The sequence below is a fragment of the Pseudomassariella vexata genome (assembly GCF_002105095.1).
Source record: "Pseudomassariella vexata strain CBS 129021 chromosome Unknown BCR38scaffold_5, whole genome shotgun sequence".
Taxonomy (NCBI): Eukaryota; Fungi; Ascomycota; class Sordariomycetes; order Amphisphaeriales; family Pseudomassariaceae; genus Pseudomassariella; species Pseudomassariella vexata.
Window position 1 is genome coordinate 795,374 of NW_024467960.1, and position 18,441 is coordinate 813,814.

The following is an 18,441-nucleotide window of genomic DNA, read 5'->3' on the forward strand; positions in this document are numbered from 1 at the left end:
GCACGACGACCAGGCTTGCTGGGCAGCCGGATACGATAGTGGCAAGTCCTTTATCGTGGGTGCATTGCTAGACCGCCAGTAAACCAGTAAATCGGGAAGATGCGAAGATGCGGTAAAGGTAGGACACTAAGAATAATTGGACCAGCACAAAGTCACAATAGATCAGGACGGATGACTACATGAAGGGTAGCTTATTTGGTGATTTCCAGGTTGGCCAAGACCAAAGGGTCAGGCATGAAACGATCAAGGGGAAAAGGGTTGCTTGTGACTTGGAGTTGTTGAGATACATCGTTCAGAGGAATCGAGCCGCCAAAATGCGGGCCATTGCAAACGGCCAAGGTACCACTTTTTGCTCAATGCGACCAAACCCGACAATTGTGAAAGACCAACAAGTGGGAATCCAGATAGCAGCAAAGCTGTTGAAGAGAAGTGAAGCTGTCGTTTCTTTGAACTGCTTGCGACGATAAAGGGATAACATGAAACTGGGAACGCCTTGAACCTGTTGGTGTTGTGTCATGTGCATTTGCAGATTCCCTGGAATCAATTGATTGGAGTACTCAGGAGTTCAATGTTATCCTCCAATAGTGACAACAACGAGCACACAGCCCATCATGCCCTAGGGCAGCTAGTAGTGTGGATATTGAATAACTATGATATGAACAATTTTGGGAGCTGCCTCAACCGTCTGGAGAGGAAAAACTATTGGCTTGTAATTGATCATCGTGAAAGTATCTAGAACAGTAGGCATTTGTGGGGTACCAAAAGTCGCAGTCGCACCTGCGCCACTTTAGATGCATGGGTCGTATTGACGTTCGGATTCCATCTACAGCAGGCTCCATCTACAGACCTCGGGAAGTCTTGCGATCTTGGCGCTATCTAGCGACACGACAGTTTGATGAGTTATGCTACATGATAAAACATTCGCGACAGATCTATCAAACTATGAAAGCACATCTCAAAGTGCGAGAAGGCGTTTCATTCACACCTGAAAGTGAGTCGGAGATCCGGGGACTTCAGATTGTCAATCAACATGAAGAACACTAAAGAATGCATCAACTGCTCTAGAACTTGTTGACGACGATGGAAAGACAACCCCTTACTAGTTTCGAACCGCACCCACAGGCTGGCGGGAAACTGCCCGGGTGTGGGGAGGTCAACGTCCACATCCCATTTGTAATTACAGCCCGAACACCACATAATCATTGGTTAGTACGTGAAGAAGTACCTCCACATACAAGTAAGTATATAGCGGTACTTGATGATATTTCTTCCTAATGCCATCGCGAATTCTAGGCTGCATATAACATTATTAGTAACTGTGGGATTGGTGGCCTACGGTCACGTGGGATACCGGCAAGATACTTAAGTGCCTTTGTGCGGCTTGGACCCCCCCACTGTACTTCCCTTCTTTACCTTCGTATGTAGCCGGAATGCCAGTACCAGTGCGATCCCACAGTAACTTGGCAAATCAAACTCTCACAGTATGAAAACCTGTAATTTAGTGATACAATAAATACTTTAAGGTACTTTTTGTACAATAAGTTGGTATTTACTAGCATACATGTTTAGCGGGGGGGACTTTGTTGGTAGGTTGAGAACCAACGTAGTATGGTAGTGAACGCAACGCAGTCGCCAATAGGGCGAACCGACGACGCAGCGTATGTATTTAGTCCAGCCATTAGGGCACGGTTTGACATACGGGAGTACTAGTAGAGGTACCGGGGGCTTCGAGCCTACGGCGTATTTAATAATAATAATAATAAAATGTTTAGCGGGTTATAAACATTCAAAATTATCTACAAAAGTTTATATGCATAGTCACCTGCCAAAAATATATGGAGTAAACAGGGATAATGTACTGCACTAACCTCAAATGCTGGAGGAGGTAGTAAGCATTGAGCCCAGAATATGACGGTGTACTTCAGGTATGTAAAAATCTTCGGGGACTCACCTCATAACTACCGTTTTCTAGAAGATTGAAACATCACAATTTCAAATAGGGAATACTACAACAATACAATATATCAAGAATATCTCAAGCCTCAGGGTCTCCCATCGGCCCCCGAACCCGCGGATTAGCCTAACAACACAACTAACCACTAACCTTCCGCCATCTACGGAGACATCTGCAACTTCAAATGGTACGTGCGAGTTCCGGAAGCGGTTTAGATATCGTCAGAATCATGAAGTCTACCATTACATTCCAGCCTTCAGCCCCCGTTCGGGGTCAAGTTGTGGCAGACCGGCCGACCTGCCAGTCAGGATAGAGGAAATAGACGCGCGCGGTATGAGACGACGCGGCCGACAAATTAGCCATGTTGGTTGGCGTTTCATACCGTTCATGCTACAGATGTCCTTTTGATAGATGTTCAGGGGTCTTGCTTATGTTGAAGTGGCCCAATCAAGCATCAGAGCTTCATCAAAGGTGGTAAGTTGAGAGCTGAGTTGCTGAATTGAGTTGTTGGCTGCGTGGCAGCTTGGGCTGTCAACTTGCAGCTCGGTTGCGCCAATAGCTTGCAGATCAAGAAGGCCCAGACAAGGAAAAAAGTAATATGATCCTCCACCTGTTCAATATCGTGGACCCCAGAATGGATCCGGTTGGAGATGGGTCGTCGATCTACGGCCACAGCGTCGGCCACATAGTGTCTGTGTGTGCATATTCTTGACCATTGTTGGTCAATGTCGCCGCGGGCGTTGTGGTTTGCAAACACGGATTTCGCCATTGGAACTTCGGTTTCGCGCGCTACAGATGAATTGGGGCCTCGTGGAACGAAGTGTGGAAATAGACGGGGCCCTGTTCCTGGCCCGCCGACAGCTGCTGCATCTGGCGCAATGCAAGCCGCTTGCTGCATTTACGCCCAGTGTCACCAGCATGTCAAGCCCATCAGCAATTTATGTGAAGATCTGTCAAACCGAATGCATCCAGTTCCAATCAATGCAATGCCTCACTCAAGTTTCCAGCAATGCATGACTGTTTGGTTGCACTAGAGAGACCCGCGGGAGTCGCTGCATTGCCCGTCGCAAAAGCAGCAACACAGGTGGGGCACCTTTGCTTTGCTTGACGTTTTGCGCCCGCGCATTGCGCATCGGCGCCTGACACCAAAACGTCCACACCCAATTTACCAAACTCAAAATAACCATTCTTGCAAAATCATCGCGAAACGAACATCTGATTTGAAAGGCATTTCACTCCTGTGACCTGCGCCTCCCCCAAGGTCGAGCTCAGCCCGACATCCCCTGCCTCCTGGACCCTAGAACCACTGATCCTACTCCGTAACCCCGCCACATTCTAAAAACAACTCGGGAGGAGCATCACGCTTGTCGACCAACCAACTCGCCGTCACCGCCAACGTTCGTTCGAACGTTTCTTCTAGTCCTCGGGGCTTAACGTTCTAACACCAAGCAGCGCACTACCAGGTCCACTCAAGCTTCTCACATCCAACTGTCTAGTCGCAACTCTCGAGAATCCACCTTGACAATCAGCAACAGCCAAATCAGAACTCGGCGTCCACTACAGCCTTCGCCCGCCTTGGTCCATCTAATCCATCAAATCCACACACTATCAGATACACTCTGCCGTACACCACGTCCAAGAGTTAGCCGTATCTTCGGCCTGACTATCTGGGTTCTGGATCTCCTGCCGGGTCTACACTTTGGATGCAATCTGACCGTTTTCTTGTTTCGCCCGGTCAAGCAGCAGTCCTGTCGGCTTTCAGATTTTTTTCATCCACTCGGACACTGCCGTCTGCAAACATACCAAAACAAAGTCAACAGAAAACCCGTTGTCCAGTTACAAGTAGGAGCGCGAAAGCAATTCTGCAGCTGCGCGCCAATCAACATCTCGCTCATCCGACAGCGCATCATCTTTAGACCACTCAGAATCATGGTCTCATTCTCGTGTGAGGTAATCTCCCCCGTCTCCTCCATTATCATAATTTAAGCCCGAAAGCCTGACATCACGGACTTGACCCAACACCCACATCCCCCCTTTGACCAACACGCGTTACGCCACCCCTCCAAGAACAATCCTCTGGTGACCTCCCTGGGCATTGATCGCCCAGTTATCATGTCACCATCCTTTCCCCACGATATCCCGTCCAGTTCCCTATTAAGCTCAGTTCATACTGAGTCGCGCGCTTTGTCTCCTGACCAGTTTCACCCCCCTCTACCCCTCCAACCAGATGACACACACACCCCCCGACACCCAATCCCATCCCCAACTCCATTTGTTTTCGTCTTTACAGCTGCCACTTCCTTTGCCTATCATCAACATCGTTACTCTATTACGTGTCCAATTAGACAAAACGCTTACACGAATATCCACAGAATTGTGGTGACGTTTTAACCAAGAAGAAACTCGATCCACACCGGAACCGTTGTCGAGGCGCGACCTTCACATGTATCGATTGCATGGTCTATTTCCCTGGCACTGAATACCGCACGCATACTGTATGTTCTTTGTTCTCCATCCATTGGACTTTATAGACTGGCATGCTGAACCCCCCCTCAGAGTTGTATGACAGAAGACCAGAAGTATCAAGGCGCATTGTATAAGCCAAAGAAACAAAAGTCGAATCACACGGAATTGCAAGCTTCGGCACCGGAACCTGAACCGAACATGATGCAACACGCCTATGTCGAGGATGTCACCGAGGGTTACGAGGCATATCGCGAGTATGAGATCCACTCCGACGATGACGATAATAAGTCCACAGGCGACATGCCGCCTGAAGCGCCAACTCCCCCACCAGCAGTCGACAATGTAAACGTATTCGACTTCTACATTGGCGAAGCCACTCCGAACGCATCCAACTTTAATCTCCAGTCTCGAAGCAACTCGGTACAGATGAGCGAGAGCACGCAGATTGTCCGATACGACGAAGACGCCAATGGGTACGTCGACCAGTCGGGCTATATGGTGGATGATGAGGACTTGGTTCACTATGGTACCGGCCCAGTTCCTCAAGCCATCCACTTCGAGACACCTGCGCCAAAAGAGCGAAGCCGGACCAAGAGTGGTGAGGTTAAGCAAAAGGATAAGAAGAGGAAGCTATTGCACGTTGAGACGAACAGCGCTTCATCGATTGACCATGGGCTAGGCGACGAAATCATGACTGATGCGCCCCCTGAACTACATTCGGGTCTCACTGGCGGACTCAACCGCATGATGAGACCATCACAGTTTCCTCCCTCACCCGATTATTCTGGAGATGCCGGTGACAACTCCCCAGTAAGCCCCATCAAGAAGTCCAAGCATGCAAAGCCATCCAAGCCCAGTCGGAAAGAGTCGTTTGGAAACAACCTGAAGGCTCTCATATCAGGGTCGTCAAAGACGTCAACGAAAGTCTCAAAAAAGAGAAAACACTCGACAGAAAGAAAGGAGACGAAGCGCCGACACCACAAGTCCGACGCCGAAAAGGAACCAAAACTCATCGAATTTCGCCCCCAGTCGGCTGATAAGGATGCTGAAGGTCAGATGATCCTCTTCAAGCCCAGGTCGGAGCTATTCCTCAGCATGTGTACAAAAGGCCCGGAGAGTGAGCGAGGATACAGCATGAACAAGGCACTGAAGCGATTCCACCGAGAGCGAACGTCGACCGGTAATAGCCTCGGCAAGGGCACGGAAGAGAAAGAGCTTTGGCGATCTCTACGTATGCGGCGCAATGATCGTGGTGAGATTGTCTTGTTCTCCATCTGAACCCCTTCTGGCGCGATGGGATCTATACAACAGAGAAGTGGCGTTTACAGTGGCTTGTTTTTCATTTTTTTTATTGTTGAAATCATGATACCACTGGGTGGGTGCTGGCAATGATGTACGATTGCGAGCATGGGGCCGGGGGTGGCAGTCGTCTTAAACATAGTCATCTTGGAACTTTTGCTCTCTAGCTGGACTTGGAGCCTCGTAGAGCAAATGGCATGAATATTGGTTCGTATCTGGGCGGAACGGATTGATCTACTGTACGGAATAAGGCAACGGCCTGAACGGCCTGAACGGATGGACGGATGGAGGATGGATAGATGGATAGATGGATGGATATCTGTATCTGTACATCCCTGTATTGACAGTTATGGTTGGTTGCATTTAGTTGCTGGCGCATTTGGCCATCAATGAATGTGCTTCTCGACACTTAGGGTAATTGGTCACATCGAGTAAAGAGCCAGTTTGGCGTCTGCTCAACTCCACTCTGTTGAATCTCTGGTTGGCGGTGATACTCACTATGTTCAATTACATTTGTTTTTCGCGCATTGTGCACCATACCTTCAATTTGTATATAGTTTGGCTGACTCAAGGTAGCGAGATACTTCACACCTCCTCCCTGTCTCCCGAGACGCAGGTTATATAGTTTAAGCTCATGTTCTTTGTGGCAAGGGTGCATTACTAAATTCCATGCTAGAAAAGTTGGACCATACCGCTGCTTTGACTACACTTGATTTGTAACACCTGTTCGTTCCAGTATCACAAGAAAAAGCACTTCTGCTTGCGCCCTTAGCTCGTAATCGTGTAGAACATTAAGCAGTCCGTTCTGTTATCTAACTCGTCGACAATGAGGCCACCAGAATCGCAATTCCTAAGGCTAAATTATCCTAAGACACGGGTCGAATCAAGGAACTCGAGCGGCCACGCAAGAGGCAGGTAATCACATAAGATCGTAACGACAGATTGATCTTAATAGAGGAATTAATGAACTATCAAGTCAAGTCCTAGAGACGGCCGTAGCAAGAAATCGGCAGATGCCAAAGTGCAGAAGGGCGTAGGGCCTGAACATCGGGAAGATGAGATCGGAAAGGTGAGAGCGAGGACAGAAGCAGTAGCACCTCCGAAGATTCTGGGTTTGAAGAATCGGTTGTTGATGGTTAGCGGGTTGGGGGTGGTAGAGGAGGCAATGGTTGAAGAGAGTTCGGGTTCTAAGTCGGCCTTGGAAGAGCCCCCGCAGCGCTCAACTCGCAGTAGAGTTGTGAAGCAGCCGGCTCGTTGCACTTGAGAGTCACGACAAACTGTAGGCCTTCAAAGAGCTTCTAAGCAAGATACTTTTGTATAATTGCCGACGTCATCTATAAAGTTGTGTGTAATTGAAGTAGTCGTGTTATGGTGAGGAAAATGTGGTGAAAAGCGTTATAGGCACTCATTGGAAAAGAGTGCTGCCGGCGTGGCTCAATTAGTCACTAGCGCGACAAGTAGAGAAGGCTATAATTATATGTAATGAACGCTGTCTTCAGGGGTGCAGAGATGGTAGAGATAGGAGAGCTTGGGCTATTTGCCTCTTCACTGGCGGATTTATGACCAACCGACAAGCTGGGCCGACGAGCAGATGCAAGATCGTACCCAGCAAGGCTGCTTGGATGAGAAGTTAGCTGCCAACGATCTCCTAGACACCTTTGATTCGATACTGTGGCACCATACCGTCGAACTTGTCTTGATGTGGAGCGGATCAGTGATTCATACATACTCGCAATGTAGTCGATACTTGTAAAAAAGCATGCTTAGACACCGCGAGCCCACGAATTAAACCAAAAATATTCCACATGCCAATCCTAATCGCCCGCCATGTAATTGCCTAAAAACGCCTGCAATGCAGTCATGCCCCTCATACTCAATCGACCCAGCCAGCGGATGTGGTATGACTCTAGCCATTTCCAAGAACCAGAATCCTAGTCATCTTCCTCGTCTCTATAGTAATCACCCAGAAGTATATCATCCACGCCAAGCCCCATGTTCTGATTCCTAATCCACTCGGTCTCGATTCGGAAGAAGATCCAGACCCACCGCCTGAACACCTCCAAGAACTCAATGACGAAAATGGAGCTTTCAAAGTCGGTCAAGTGATCCAGATGCGGGCTCAACTTCAAACTCCACGTAAACCTGAGCAGCAGGTCCAACATAATGACACCGTAGTATATAGCCGGTGGGCCTATGTACAATATCCGCCTGAGGCCAAAGGGGTGGTCGTGCGCATTGCGCTCTCGCGAAGAGCTGAACAATGTCAAATCCCAATCCTTGGTCACATCCCAGTAAAAGCTGTAGAAGCTATTCACCATACAGGCGACAACCCAGGCTCTGTACATCCCTGCGGAAGGTGACCAGTTTCTCTGCAAGGTGCTGAAGATGATAACGGGAAAAGCAGTCGAATACTTGAGCGCGTTGGCCAGGTGCTGTCCACCCCAACCAGATTCCTTGGACGGCGCGCGCCGCACGCGGCCGTACTCGATCAGGCACTGGCGCAGCCGGATGAGCGAGGGTGTCGCCATGATGAGTGGCACGATGACGGTGCCGCCGCAATTACGGTCAGGCCTGGCGGTCGCGGAACCATTGGTACTGCAAAACATGCACAGCGCGACATACAAGTCACCAAATACTTTGGCATAGCTCGTCAACACATCAGCCAGCAGGATATCGCCAAACTTCCCATCCTTGGCTTCTGCTATCCCGCCAATGGATACCCGCTTCAATGTGTGCAAGAATCGAGAGCGCCCGGTCGTTGACAAGTTCTTGAAGGGAAAGAGGAACAGGGCGAGCAGGGCGACGAGGTAGGTCAATGGCAGCCAGTCCCAGGCCAGCACCAACGCTGGGTTTCGGTGGGTGAAGATCCAGAAGATCACGAGGGAGAAGGCGTAGACAGTGGAAAGGACGGTTGCTAGTCGATAAGTCGAGAGATGATGCGGCGGCTGATGAGGCGAGGTGCGCCCTGGATATCGAATCAACGTCGGCACATCTATCTTGAGAGAGTAAAGGTAGTGCAAGTTGGCACCCCATCCCCAGGCAGCTGCGCAGATTGTTAGTGGAAGGGCCGCGACAAAGCAAGGTCGCATGCGACATCACATACCGAGAACGACGATGAAGGCGACACGATACGGTAAGGGAAAGTTCAAGCTGAAGGAGTCGAGCTCAGACTCGACTGCTGGATCACCGTCCATGGCTGAGTGGGATTCGGAGACGCATCGAGTGAGGCGTGCAGGACTTGGCTCGTCGTTCGTCTCAAGTCGCGATAGCCGTCAAATGATGTGTTGCGTGTTCAAACTAGCTCGGAGGCAGATAATTTTAGGGGCTCAACGGCTGCGACGTCGTCACACTGGTACATGCCACAACCCTGTCGCGTCTAAAAGATATGCCGCTAGTGATCCCTGCCATGCTGCCGGGTACGGGCAAGCCACAGGCAGCTTGCCGATCAACTTGCGCCGAGGTCCAACAACAGCAATTTGAAGACTGCTTCACCAAGTTCATATTTTCCTTTGACTTAAGTGTCTCAACAGCGTGTTCTTTCTCTTCCATAACAGCCCTTGGCGAGACATGGGAAATGCAATACTCAGCTCCATCTTCTCTCTAGCAAACACAACAAACATGGAGACAGCACCAACTCCCGACGCATTTGCTCCCACCTCCGCACCACCTCTTGCTTCAGTGAGCCCCTCCTCCCAATCCTCACCCTACCCATTCGCCCTCGCCCCCGACATCATCCGCGCCCACCAAAAAGACGCCTACTTTCAAGGCGTCCTCACGAACCAACTAACCGATCTACACCGCCGTCTCCTCGGCGCCCGCTCCGCGCACACCTGGACCACCGAATCCCGCACCATCGCCGACCTACTCTATCTCTGCCTCACCACCCTCCTTGGCAACCGCACTCTCGGCGAGGAATACTGCGACCTCGTGCAGGTCGAATCGGAAACTGGCGGGGCGCTGCCTGCCCTCCCGAGACGGGCGACGTACATTGCTGGGAGCATATTGTTGCCATATGCCCTGGCGAAAGTGTTGCCTGGGTTGAGGGCAAGGATGAGGGTAAGGTTGGAAAGGAGTCTTGCGCGGATGAAGGCGCAGGATCCGAGGAAGTGCGGCTCGTGGGCGTACAGGGTGCGGGCTTATGTGTTGGCGCATCTGTCTTCTATCACGAGTCCGGCGCCAGTTCATGCGCTCAATCTGGCGCTGTTTTACTTCAGCGGGTCGTACTATGAGCTTGCGAAACGGGTTACGGGGCTGCGATATGTGTTTACGCGGAAGGTAGGGGAGGACTCTGATAGAGCAGGATACGAGGTGTTGGGTGTGTTGCTCGTGGTGCAGATGGCTGTGCAGACGTACCTGCATATACGTTCAACACTCTCCAACGTGGAGAGTCGAGAGTCACGGGAGCGGATGTCTTATGAAAGTTTCAACACATCTTTGGATGCGAACGCTTACAGCACTAATAATGCCCTGCTTTCGTCCATGGGCACCCCCGGTGGGCTGCAGACGCACATAGACCTGGGAGCGGCGACTCACACACCTGTGCTGGCTGAGCCGCGGTACGATTTGGCGAATGAGAAAACCTTGGGTTGGATCAAAGGATCGCAGCAACGGAAATGCACATTGTGCCTGGAAGAGTTGAAGGACCCCGCGGCGACGCAGTGTGGTCATGTATTTTGTTGGGCGTGTATAGGAGACTGGGTTAGGGAAAAGCCTGAATGTCCGCTGTGTAGGCGGGCGTGTATGGGGCAGCATATATTGCCACTGAGGGCCGTTTGAGTGTACGACTGCAGAGCTGAGTGTGCTCAGGGGGCATGTACTTTTCAAGTGTACAACGGATTTTGACTGAATTGGACATGACGCAAGCCAGGGTAAATACCCAGGCATGTAAATAACAGGTACGTATTGATGTTGCACATCCGTAATGGTGCCTCGTAGTTATTGCTCAATAGTGGAAGAGCGACGATGTCATGGAGCATTTTCTAGGCATACAATTGCCACATAATTGCAGATTCCCTAAGTTTTTATATACTCCCAGCGACCTCGAAACTACCCTTGCAACCGCGTATCCACACGCATCTCAAAACATGTAGAGAAATACCAAACGCCCTTCGTGGTTCTTAGGTTCCTTTCGTCTCCCCTTCATCCTGTTGCGTAAGCGGTATGTCAGTAAGGATATGTTCGAGACTATCCTTTCCCTAGTTGAGAATTACCCACATACGGTTTCCCAGTCCATTAAAAGCGGGCCAGGGAAATCGGTTGAAGTCTAACATCGTGTATATTTATGCCTTTTTTAATACGAACTGGTCTATGCGAATACGGTGGTGAACATGAGGAAAGAACCTGGATATACCAGAGGCATATGTATAGACAAATGTAAAGTTGAAAACGCTATCATCGCCTTTGCCAGACGCGGCGAGCCGGCGGACTTCCCCATGGTTCTATAGACGGGTACAAGCATCAGTTCTGTCCCTCATGGCGCAATGCTTCCATGCCTGTCCAGACAAATAACCCATCAGGACAGTTTCGTAGCGTAGGTGGAGGAACCATCAGGGGCTTCACAGGTATTAAGGTATTAAGGCACGCACGATTTTGACCGATTCGCCAGGACAGAAAATGTCATGCGAATAAGTTCATAGCCTCGTGCTCAAATAATGAAGCAACAATTCGCAACCGTTACCAAACTGACGTGGCGTACCCGCTAGCTCTCTTACGCATTCTTCGGTACCACAGTCCTACCAGAATCAATTTTTACCAGTCCTCATGATCCAAGAAAAGACCCAGCTTAAATTGAAGGTTGGTATATCATTCAAGTACTTCATTAGGGGTATTCAACACAATGGCACCAGCAAACAACAGGGGTAATTTATACATACAAAGTTTAGTCCCACACGCTCCTTACCGTTCTAACAACAATTCCACGAGTACCCGCCATGCCGAGAACGAGGATACCGAACAAACACGGGAAGCTAGTGATTTTATCCTACATGAACCAAGTCAGCCATGGCCGCTTCGGGCTATTCGGCTGCTTGAGCTTGTTCAGGCAGTATCCGGGGTGGTTCCGCGTCTTGCGCCCATCACACTCGCACCGGCAGCCGATTCCGCCTTCTATCTCGGGCGCCCACGTCCCATCACCCAGTGCCTTTGACCCGAGGAGTTGCCCCCCTGGTGCGTTGGCGGGGCATTGGTATAGCTGATCGTGCCGGTACCCAAGGTCTTCAAAATGATGCACTTTGCGCGGATCCACAAGCATTGCTACAGCAAGAGCATGTACAGCAGCGTCACCCCACTATAACTGATCAGTAAATGGAAGGTCCGGAGTATGCGAAGCTTCTCATGGTTGTAAGACACCTACACGTTCAAAATAGAACCCGCCTTTCCGGTCAAGGTACTCGAACAAGTCCATATACTCCCGGGTGCGGAAGAAGTTCATATCGGCGATTTCAAAGTTACTCCAGTAGTGACACATACTCCACTCATCGCCGTGCCGGTCCCGGTGCGCCATGAAACTAAGAAACTTTCGGAACGGGTACGGTACCCAAGAGGCCTGAACCATAGCCTTCCACAAATTATTTTGCGTGATGCGGTGTACCTCCATCCAGTCGGCCATGTCGCGGAACAAAGTAGGGCAGGTTGTACCAATCTCCCACAGCGCAATGGTGAACCCATAAACTTTGTTGTGCTTAGCCATTTGGACGAAAGGATCGTAGGTTATGGCGCAGGAAAAGTCGACGTCGGGTTCGAGTCGCCAGTACCACCGGTATTTCTTGAGGGCTTCGAGCTGGTAGAATTGACTGCATGGCATGTTAGTAACACGGGCGACAACATCATGGGACCGAGGCGAAGAAGGGTTCCAATCCGCATGGAGAATAGCACGTACCCTGAATAAAAGCGACACATGTGGTGGTAGCCTTCGCTGTCAGCATGCGGAATGCCGCGCCGGCCTTGGTCCTTGATGCTCTGCTTGGCCGCCTTGTCGTCCATCCACTCAGGGAAGGTCCATTGCGGCTGGGGGATGACCTCGAACGTCGCCTTACCGCCACTGGTCTGATTCAGGACCTTGATAAACTTAGGATCCCAGGCCTCGTCGTTCATGAAGACAATGGGGTATTTGAACCAGCGGTTGAATGCCTTCTCAATGCTCGTGATGGTCTTGTTTGCCTTTTCAAGTTCCGAGTTGCGCGCCATCATGACCAGCACGGCGTTCTCGCGCGGGGCGCCGACGTCGGGCTCCTGGCATGATGTGAAGAAGGGCGGGTCGAGGTCGTGATCCGGCGCGGGCACTTGGTAGTGATAGCGGTGTATGAGGACCTCGAGCAACAATGCTGCGGCGATGGGCAAGACAATCCAGAGGGGCAGGCGACGTGCGGGTCGGAGCACCCGTCGTAGCATGTTGGTGGGAGCGGCGGGAGAAATGGGGATTTTCTACTTTCTTGTCAAGGCCACATCCCAAGACAATGGATGCTACTTTCTCGGTGCTTGTGTGTCTGGTCTGATCACTTCGGGGTCATTGAAACGTAAGCAATTAAGCTATACGTAATCGTAGTACAAGGCAATAAGGCGTGTATGCGGCAAGCTGTGTTGCGAGTTGAAATCCGGCAGCAAACAGGTCGGGCCACAATAACCTTTTGAATTGAAGAGTACGACGGGCTGGCTGGCTATGCTGCTCTCCTCTCTTGTCGATCTCCAAACTCCATGGCATCCGCACCTGAAGAAAAATTGAGATGGGCCGTGGAGTTTCATGACTGCCTGGTGACAGACAGGATTCGATGGCGCCTGGTCACAAAGGCTTAGGGTAGCGCTTGTGCTACTCGCCGTACTCTACTGGACTGTGCCGCCTTCCTTTTACCACAGGTGGAGATGAACCTTGGAAATAGGGGACGTTCGGGTCTTGGCAGTCTTTCAGACGTAAAATGCCATCATTCCAGAAGAAGTCTAACTTTATTGAGGTTCAGGGTCTCGCCAAGCATTGACCAACCGCTCTCCAATCCGTGACTTCCGATTAGGTGACCCCACGTCTCCGGCTTCACTGGCAGTCCGTCAGCCTCCAAGATTCACATCGAAATAACGAAGAATACCTCAACACCTGTAACAAGAAGCAATCGCAACACAGTACTAGATATGGAGTACGTCAACCAGCGCATGGCTCAAGAAGCCCACCGAAACCCCGATGATGTCTAGTAAGTCCCCTTCTTCCTCCCCAGGAAGCATTCAGCCACAAGGGTATCCGGCTGACCCGTCATCAGCACCGGCCTCATCACGCCCCTCAACCTGATCCTGGTGGCCATAACCCTTTACACAACGTATCTCCTCTCTAAACCGTCTCCTCCCGCGACACTGCCCCGCGAGCCGCCCGCCACCGTCTTCAAGACCTTCACACCGCGCGAACTGCTCCCCTACAACGGCCTTAACGGTATGCCCGTCTACCTGGCTGTGCGGGGGCGCATTTTCGACGTCACCAACGGGCGCAACTTCTACGGTCCCGGCGGGCCGTACGAGAACTTCGCCGGCCGCGATGCGAGCAGGGGGTTGGCGTGCCATAGCTTTGACGAGGAGATGTTGACTAAGGACTTGGACGGCCCCCTTGATAAGCTGGATGGTTTGGGCGAGGAGGAGTTTGAAAGTCTTAGGGGGTGGGAGGAGAGGTTTGATAGCAAGTATCTGGTCGTCGGCCGGCTGGTTGCTGCTGGGGAGAAGTGAATGATGTCATTGGATTACTGGTTTGTGCGGTCGGTGCCCAATTTCTGTGTTGGGATCCGGGGATCAAATCGTTTCATGAGGAAATTCGAAACACATTGAAGGAAATCGAGGAGGCGCTTTCTCCATTGATTCACCTGGAAAATTGCGGCATATGGATCGTTGTCAAACCGGAGATACGTCGCTGGAATTCAGCTCCATTGTGATCCCTTGTTTGAGCCTTTCACTCCTTTACGACTCAATGACGGTGGATCGACTCTTCCGGCCCACAGGCATCTGCAGTATATCTCACAGCGAGGATGTTATTCCAACTTTGATCTCCTGAAGATGGCGTCTGCCAACGATCCATTGGACTCATCATTGCGATGTCCACGCCGTTGGGCATATTACTGTCACCCCAGTCTTTTTCGATAAAATACCAGTCTTCATCCGTTGACAGGTCTTGGTCCATTGTTTGAGAGGTATGTTCGTGATGTCTTTGCGTTTGTGATCTTATTTGAGATATGTCGTGGGCTGAAGGGCTGGCAGATAAGTGATGTTGATGCTAGGTAGCTGGAAGATGTGGAGGAACTCGTTGTACGCTCCTTAGAGGCTTTGCCCGAGTCGGAAGTCATGGTTAAATATTGATAAGAGAGGATGTAACGGTACGTTGTGGTCTGCGATGCGATATGCTGGCCGCCAGGCTGAACGTACTAGCTTACCGTACGATCTCGATTCTTTATGTCAACGACTTGAATCCATTGCTCCATGTGCTCTGGTCGGTGCATTCCATTTATACTCAATCAACCCCAAATGGCCTCATGTACATGAATTTTCATCTCATCCATCGTGTCATCTTCACATGGTTACACTATATGTGAGGCGTTCTGCTAGAATTGCGACTGAGACGTACTGCCCGGAATGGCCTCTTCAACGATCAAGTACTAGTAGTGCATCGAAAACAAAACAGTATATCCGGATGTAGCCTCATGCGGCGCGAGGGACTCTGCCAATGAATCCAGGAACAGTGTTGCAACCTCACTATTGGCCTCAAGTCGTTGCATTGTGTGTGGTATTGAATTTTGGCCTCATGAGCTCATCGAGAAATCTAGGTCTACAGCAATGATGGCCCTAATGTTGGCATAATACGTAGAGTGAAAATGCTCAAAGACCAACTCATAATGAAATCAAATCTGATGTTATCATAACTGCCCATTTCCTGCACATTTATTCTCACAGAGCTCAAGCGTACTCTTACCTAGAAGTAGGAGTTGTTAAAGTTGAAGTCCTGGAGTTGTTCCTTTTTTTGGGTGACAGTTTAAATCGGGCCCGCACATGCCTAAGTTTACCTCGAGCTAAAAAGGTCTGACGCGGTGCACTTGCAAAGGCAAAGACCTCTACAACGAGGTCCGCAAATCTGATGGATCTCAATCTCCATGCTTGACTATTTCCCACTTTAGGATGGATGCCTCGACAGAAATCCCACCGTTTCCACTATTTCATTTGCCCACAGAGATTGTGCTTGAGATTGTAGAGAAGCTGGCACCACCGCCTCCGTCACTGACCGACCGAGACGCAATCTTTGGGAGACCTGGAGAATGTTCATTGGCGAACCCAATATGGTTCCAATACGACGCCTGGCCTAGCAGCCACGCGATATCAGAATCTGGCGTTCTTTTCAGCACTCTCAGTGCCCTATGTCGGACGTGCCACCATCTGAACGATGTGGCCAGGCCGTTCCTCTATCGCTCCATCATTTTCGGGCGGGGCAAACGTATGGTGCTTCTGTTCAGAACCTTGATCGAAAACCCGGACTTGGCCCTACTCATTTCGAAGTTGTTTTTCGTGAGTACGATGGCCGATCAAAAGACGGTGGCCAACATCAGGCAGTATTGGCGCAGGTACATCGAGAGCGAATACGATCAAGATGAGAGGATGGGTCGAACGTCGAGGGTCAATGTCCAGCGGCTGTCACCAACGTCAATGTCAACGCTGTTGTGGGCTGACTTTATTTTCTGGTCGGCTGAGAACAAACCGCGGATTTGCCTTCCCTTTGACATGACTCGGATCTCCAGCGTTATACTGTCGCTGACGAAGCGCGCCGACACTGTTCTAGCGAGACTCCCGCTTCGCAGCGATGGGCAATGGAGTCGAGTCAAGGCGCCTGTACATGGTCTTTGGTATTTCAACGACCAGGCTCGGTCCGACTGGCGACCAGACCTTTCCTCTGTTGTCACTTTGCAGTTGAAATCCGATTGCGATCTCGGGGAGTGGTACGACCAACAACTATACATATCTCTTGCCTCGTTTCCGAATCTGAAAACGCTCGAGCTGTGTCTCGACCGATCCAATCTACTGTTCGAAGAGCATAGCGACTTCTCCAGGATTGAAAATCTGAGGCTCATTCACGCTGTTGTTTCGTCTGGGTTCATGGCCAACTTGGTGCAAAGATGCAGCGGCTTGCAGACCTTGTACATCAATTGCGTGCCATCGTACACTGATCAAATTCTCGAGTCCACCTCAAATGAGAGCGACCTTAGTCAGGCTTTACACTACACGCCAGAGCTGAGAAGCCTGCACATACAATACACCCAAGATTGGCGACTTGGCACATACGGTCGGGAAAAGCTGGGTGACAGATTCGAGAATGATGTTAGAGCCGGGTCGTTCTCACACCTCACGAAGTTGGAATATCTAACAGTCGAGACGATGGCCTTATGGGGATCACATCCATCGTTTTGCCGGACACACTCTCAACGCCGTCTTGCCAACTTCCTACCAAAATCCTTGGTGCGGTTGGAGCTTCTCGAGGTGTGGTATGACCCTACGGAGGCAGAGCTGGATAGTTTCACTGTTGCAGACCGTTGTCGTTCCTTCACAGACATGCTCCAAGATCTGGCAAACGACCATACTAGGCTTCCCAATTTGCGGGAGGTTGTGGTCCAAACTAATTGGTCCGATTGTGATTCACTAGTTGAGGAATCCAGCTACTTTGATGGGTTTGTGAGAGATTCTCAACAAATACTTCAAGCCGTGGGCATCGATTTCAATGCCAAGAGTCGATCCGAGGATGTGTTACTGCCTAGGAGAGCTTCAAAACGCAGATCGTAAATCATTTGATGTCAATGATATGCTCTGCAGAAACTTGTGTGTGGCGGAAGCCTACTGAACGTGTCAAGGAAAGGCTGCTGACGATCTACGCGGATATTCTACAGTTAGCTCAAAGCTGTATACTCCATTATCCAATGTATGACACCCATCTCTAACAGACATACTTTCTCCTGAGTGAGAGGACCATTGCGATGACCCAAGTTGAATTCGGAGGAGGTCGTTTTCAGGGCTGCCTTCAAGTCGAAGGCGTTCAGGGAAAGTCATGTAGCCGTATCACCTCTCTTCGGCATCTCATCTTGACATGCTACAAAGGTGCTCTTTATGTCCAGGACGTCATTCTTGTCCATATTCATATTGGCCAAGGCTCGACCCATATTCAGACCATTCTGCATGGCGTAACATCCCTGGAGCTATGGAGGGGTTGTCAACACAAAATACTCCATCGGTGGAAAGCAAGTTTCTGCACTTACAACGAATAATACAATATGCTACATCCCCCAGCAGAGTGACTCTGTGCACCGGCATGGATGGCATGATCAGAGCGTGCAAGCGAACCGGTGGCTGCTTGATGTCTTCGACGAACATTTTATCGATGCTGGGCCAGAACTCGCGGGCATGTCGCGAGCCTTTGAAAGGGCTTATTGGAGCAGCTCTGCCTTCGACGGGACCGGGTTCAACAACCCTGCTCCGCAGCCTGTTCATCTTACCATGTCATGTGGAAGTATAATTTCACCGACTTCCCGTCCGGACTGACATGATTCACTCGTGCAAACAGTGTCATAGAGTCGTTGTTGTCACTCGAGCCGTTCCTCGAGATCGCCACCGCTTAGCTCCAGGCTTCCATTCATTACACCAATTGGCTCCGGCCTCAGGAAGTCGTGGCCATTCAAGATGTGCCTTCGTCGAAGTAAACCTTCACCACATGCTCGCCATTTTCG

At 50.5% G+C, this 18,441-nt stretch overlaps 6 protein-coding genes across 6 annotated transcripts; 4 read left to right on the top strand and 2 right to left on the bottom strand.

Annotated features, from left to right (window-relative positions):
• Nucleotides 1-4,410: 4,410 nt before the first annotated feature.
• BCR38DRAFT_407972 (uncharacterized protein) lies at nt 4,411-5,698 on the top strand (the record flags this gene model as incomplete). Its single annotated transcript, XM_040858218.1, has 2 exons — nt 4,411-4,449; nt 4,511-5,698. The coding sequence occupies 2 exons, from the start codon at nt 4,411-4,413 to the stop codon at nt 5,696-5,698; spliced, it is 1,227 nt and encodes a 408-aa protein (XP_040716950.1).
• A 1,952-nt stretch (nt 5,699-7,650) lies between these two features.
• On the bottom strand, nt 7,651-8,913 carry BCR38DRAFT_339848 (EXS family-domain-containing protein; the record flags this gene model as incomplete). Its single annotated transcript, XM_040855726.1, has 2 exons — nt 7,651-8,762; nt 8,823-8,913. The coding sequence occupies 2 exons, from the start codon at nt 8,911-8,913 to the stop codon at nt 7,651-7,653; spliced, it is 1,203 nt and encodes a 400-aa protein (XP_040716951.1).
• Nucleotides 8,914-9,185: 272 nt separating this feature from the next.
• Nucleotides 9,186-10,734, top strand: BCR38DRAFT_428951 (RING-1 protein). Its single transcript, XM_040859931.1, has one exon. The coding sequence runs from the start codon at nt 9,287-9,289 to the stop codon at nt 10,493-10,495; it is 1,209 nt and encodes a 402-aa protein (XP_040716952.1). The 5' UTR covers nt 9,186-9,286; the 3' UTR covers nt 10,496-10,734.
• Nucleotides 10,735-11,699: 965 nt separating this feature from the next.
• On the bottom strand, nt 11,700-13,108 carry BCR38DRAFT_340139 (glycolipid 2-alpha-mannosyltransferase; the record flags this gene model as incomplete). Its single annotated transcript, XM_040855755.1, has 3 exons — nt 11,700-12,005; nt 12,072-12,510; nt 12,597-13,108. 3 exons carry the CDS (start codon nt 13,106-13,108, stop codon nt 11,700-11,702), a joined length of 1,257 nt encoding a protein of 418 aa, XP_040716953.1.
• A 430-nt stretch (nt 13,109-13,538) lies between these two features.
• On the top strand, nt 13,539-14,700 carry BCR38DRAFT_170815 (membrane-associated progesterone receptor component 1). Its single transcript, XM_040853850.1, has 2 exons — nt 13,539-13,896; nt 13,963-14,700. Exons 1-2 carry the CDS (start codon nt 13,838-13,840, stop codon nt 14,414-14,416), a joined length of 513 nt encoding a protein of 170 aa, XP_040716954.1. The 5' UTR covers nt 13,539-13,837; the 3' UTR covers nt 14,417-14,700.
• Nucleotides 14,701-15,784: 1,084 nt separating this feature from the next.
• Nucleotides 15,785-17,688, top strand: BCR38DRAFT_170857 (uncharacterized protein). The gene is made up of 2 exons (XM_040853851.1): nt 15,785-17,539; nt 17,608-17,688. The coding sequence occupies exon 1, from the start codon at nt 15,854-15,856 to the stop codon at nt 17,501-17,503; it is 1,650 nt and encodes a 549-aa protein (XP_040716955.1). The 5' UTR covers nt 15,785-15,853; the 3' UTR covers nt 17,504-17,539; nt 17,608-17,688.
• The last annotated feature ends 753 nt before the right edge of the window (nt 17,689-18,441 follow it).

Bases quoted from the DNA above. Each gene is read 5' to 3' on its own strand.
- BCR38DRAFT_428951 (XM_040859931.1), top strand. From the start codon at position 9,287: ATGGGAAATGCAATACTCAGCTCCATCTTCTCTCTAGCAAACACAACA.
- BCR38DRAFT_170815 (XM_040853850.1), top strand. From the start codon at position 13,838: ATGGAGTACGTCAACCAGCGCATGGCTCAAGAAGCCCACCGAAACCCC. The intron at 13,897-13,962 runs GTAAGTCCCCTT...ACCCGTCATCAG, and splicing joins CGAAACCCCGATGATGTCTA to CACCGGCCTCATCACGCCCC.
- BCR38DRAFT_170857 (XM_040853851.1), top strand. From the start codon at position 15,854: ATGGATGCCTCGACAGAAATCCCACCGTTTCCACTATTTCATTTGCCC.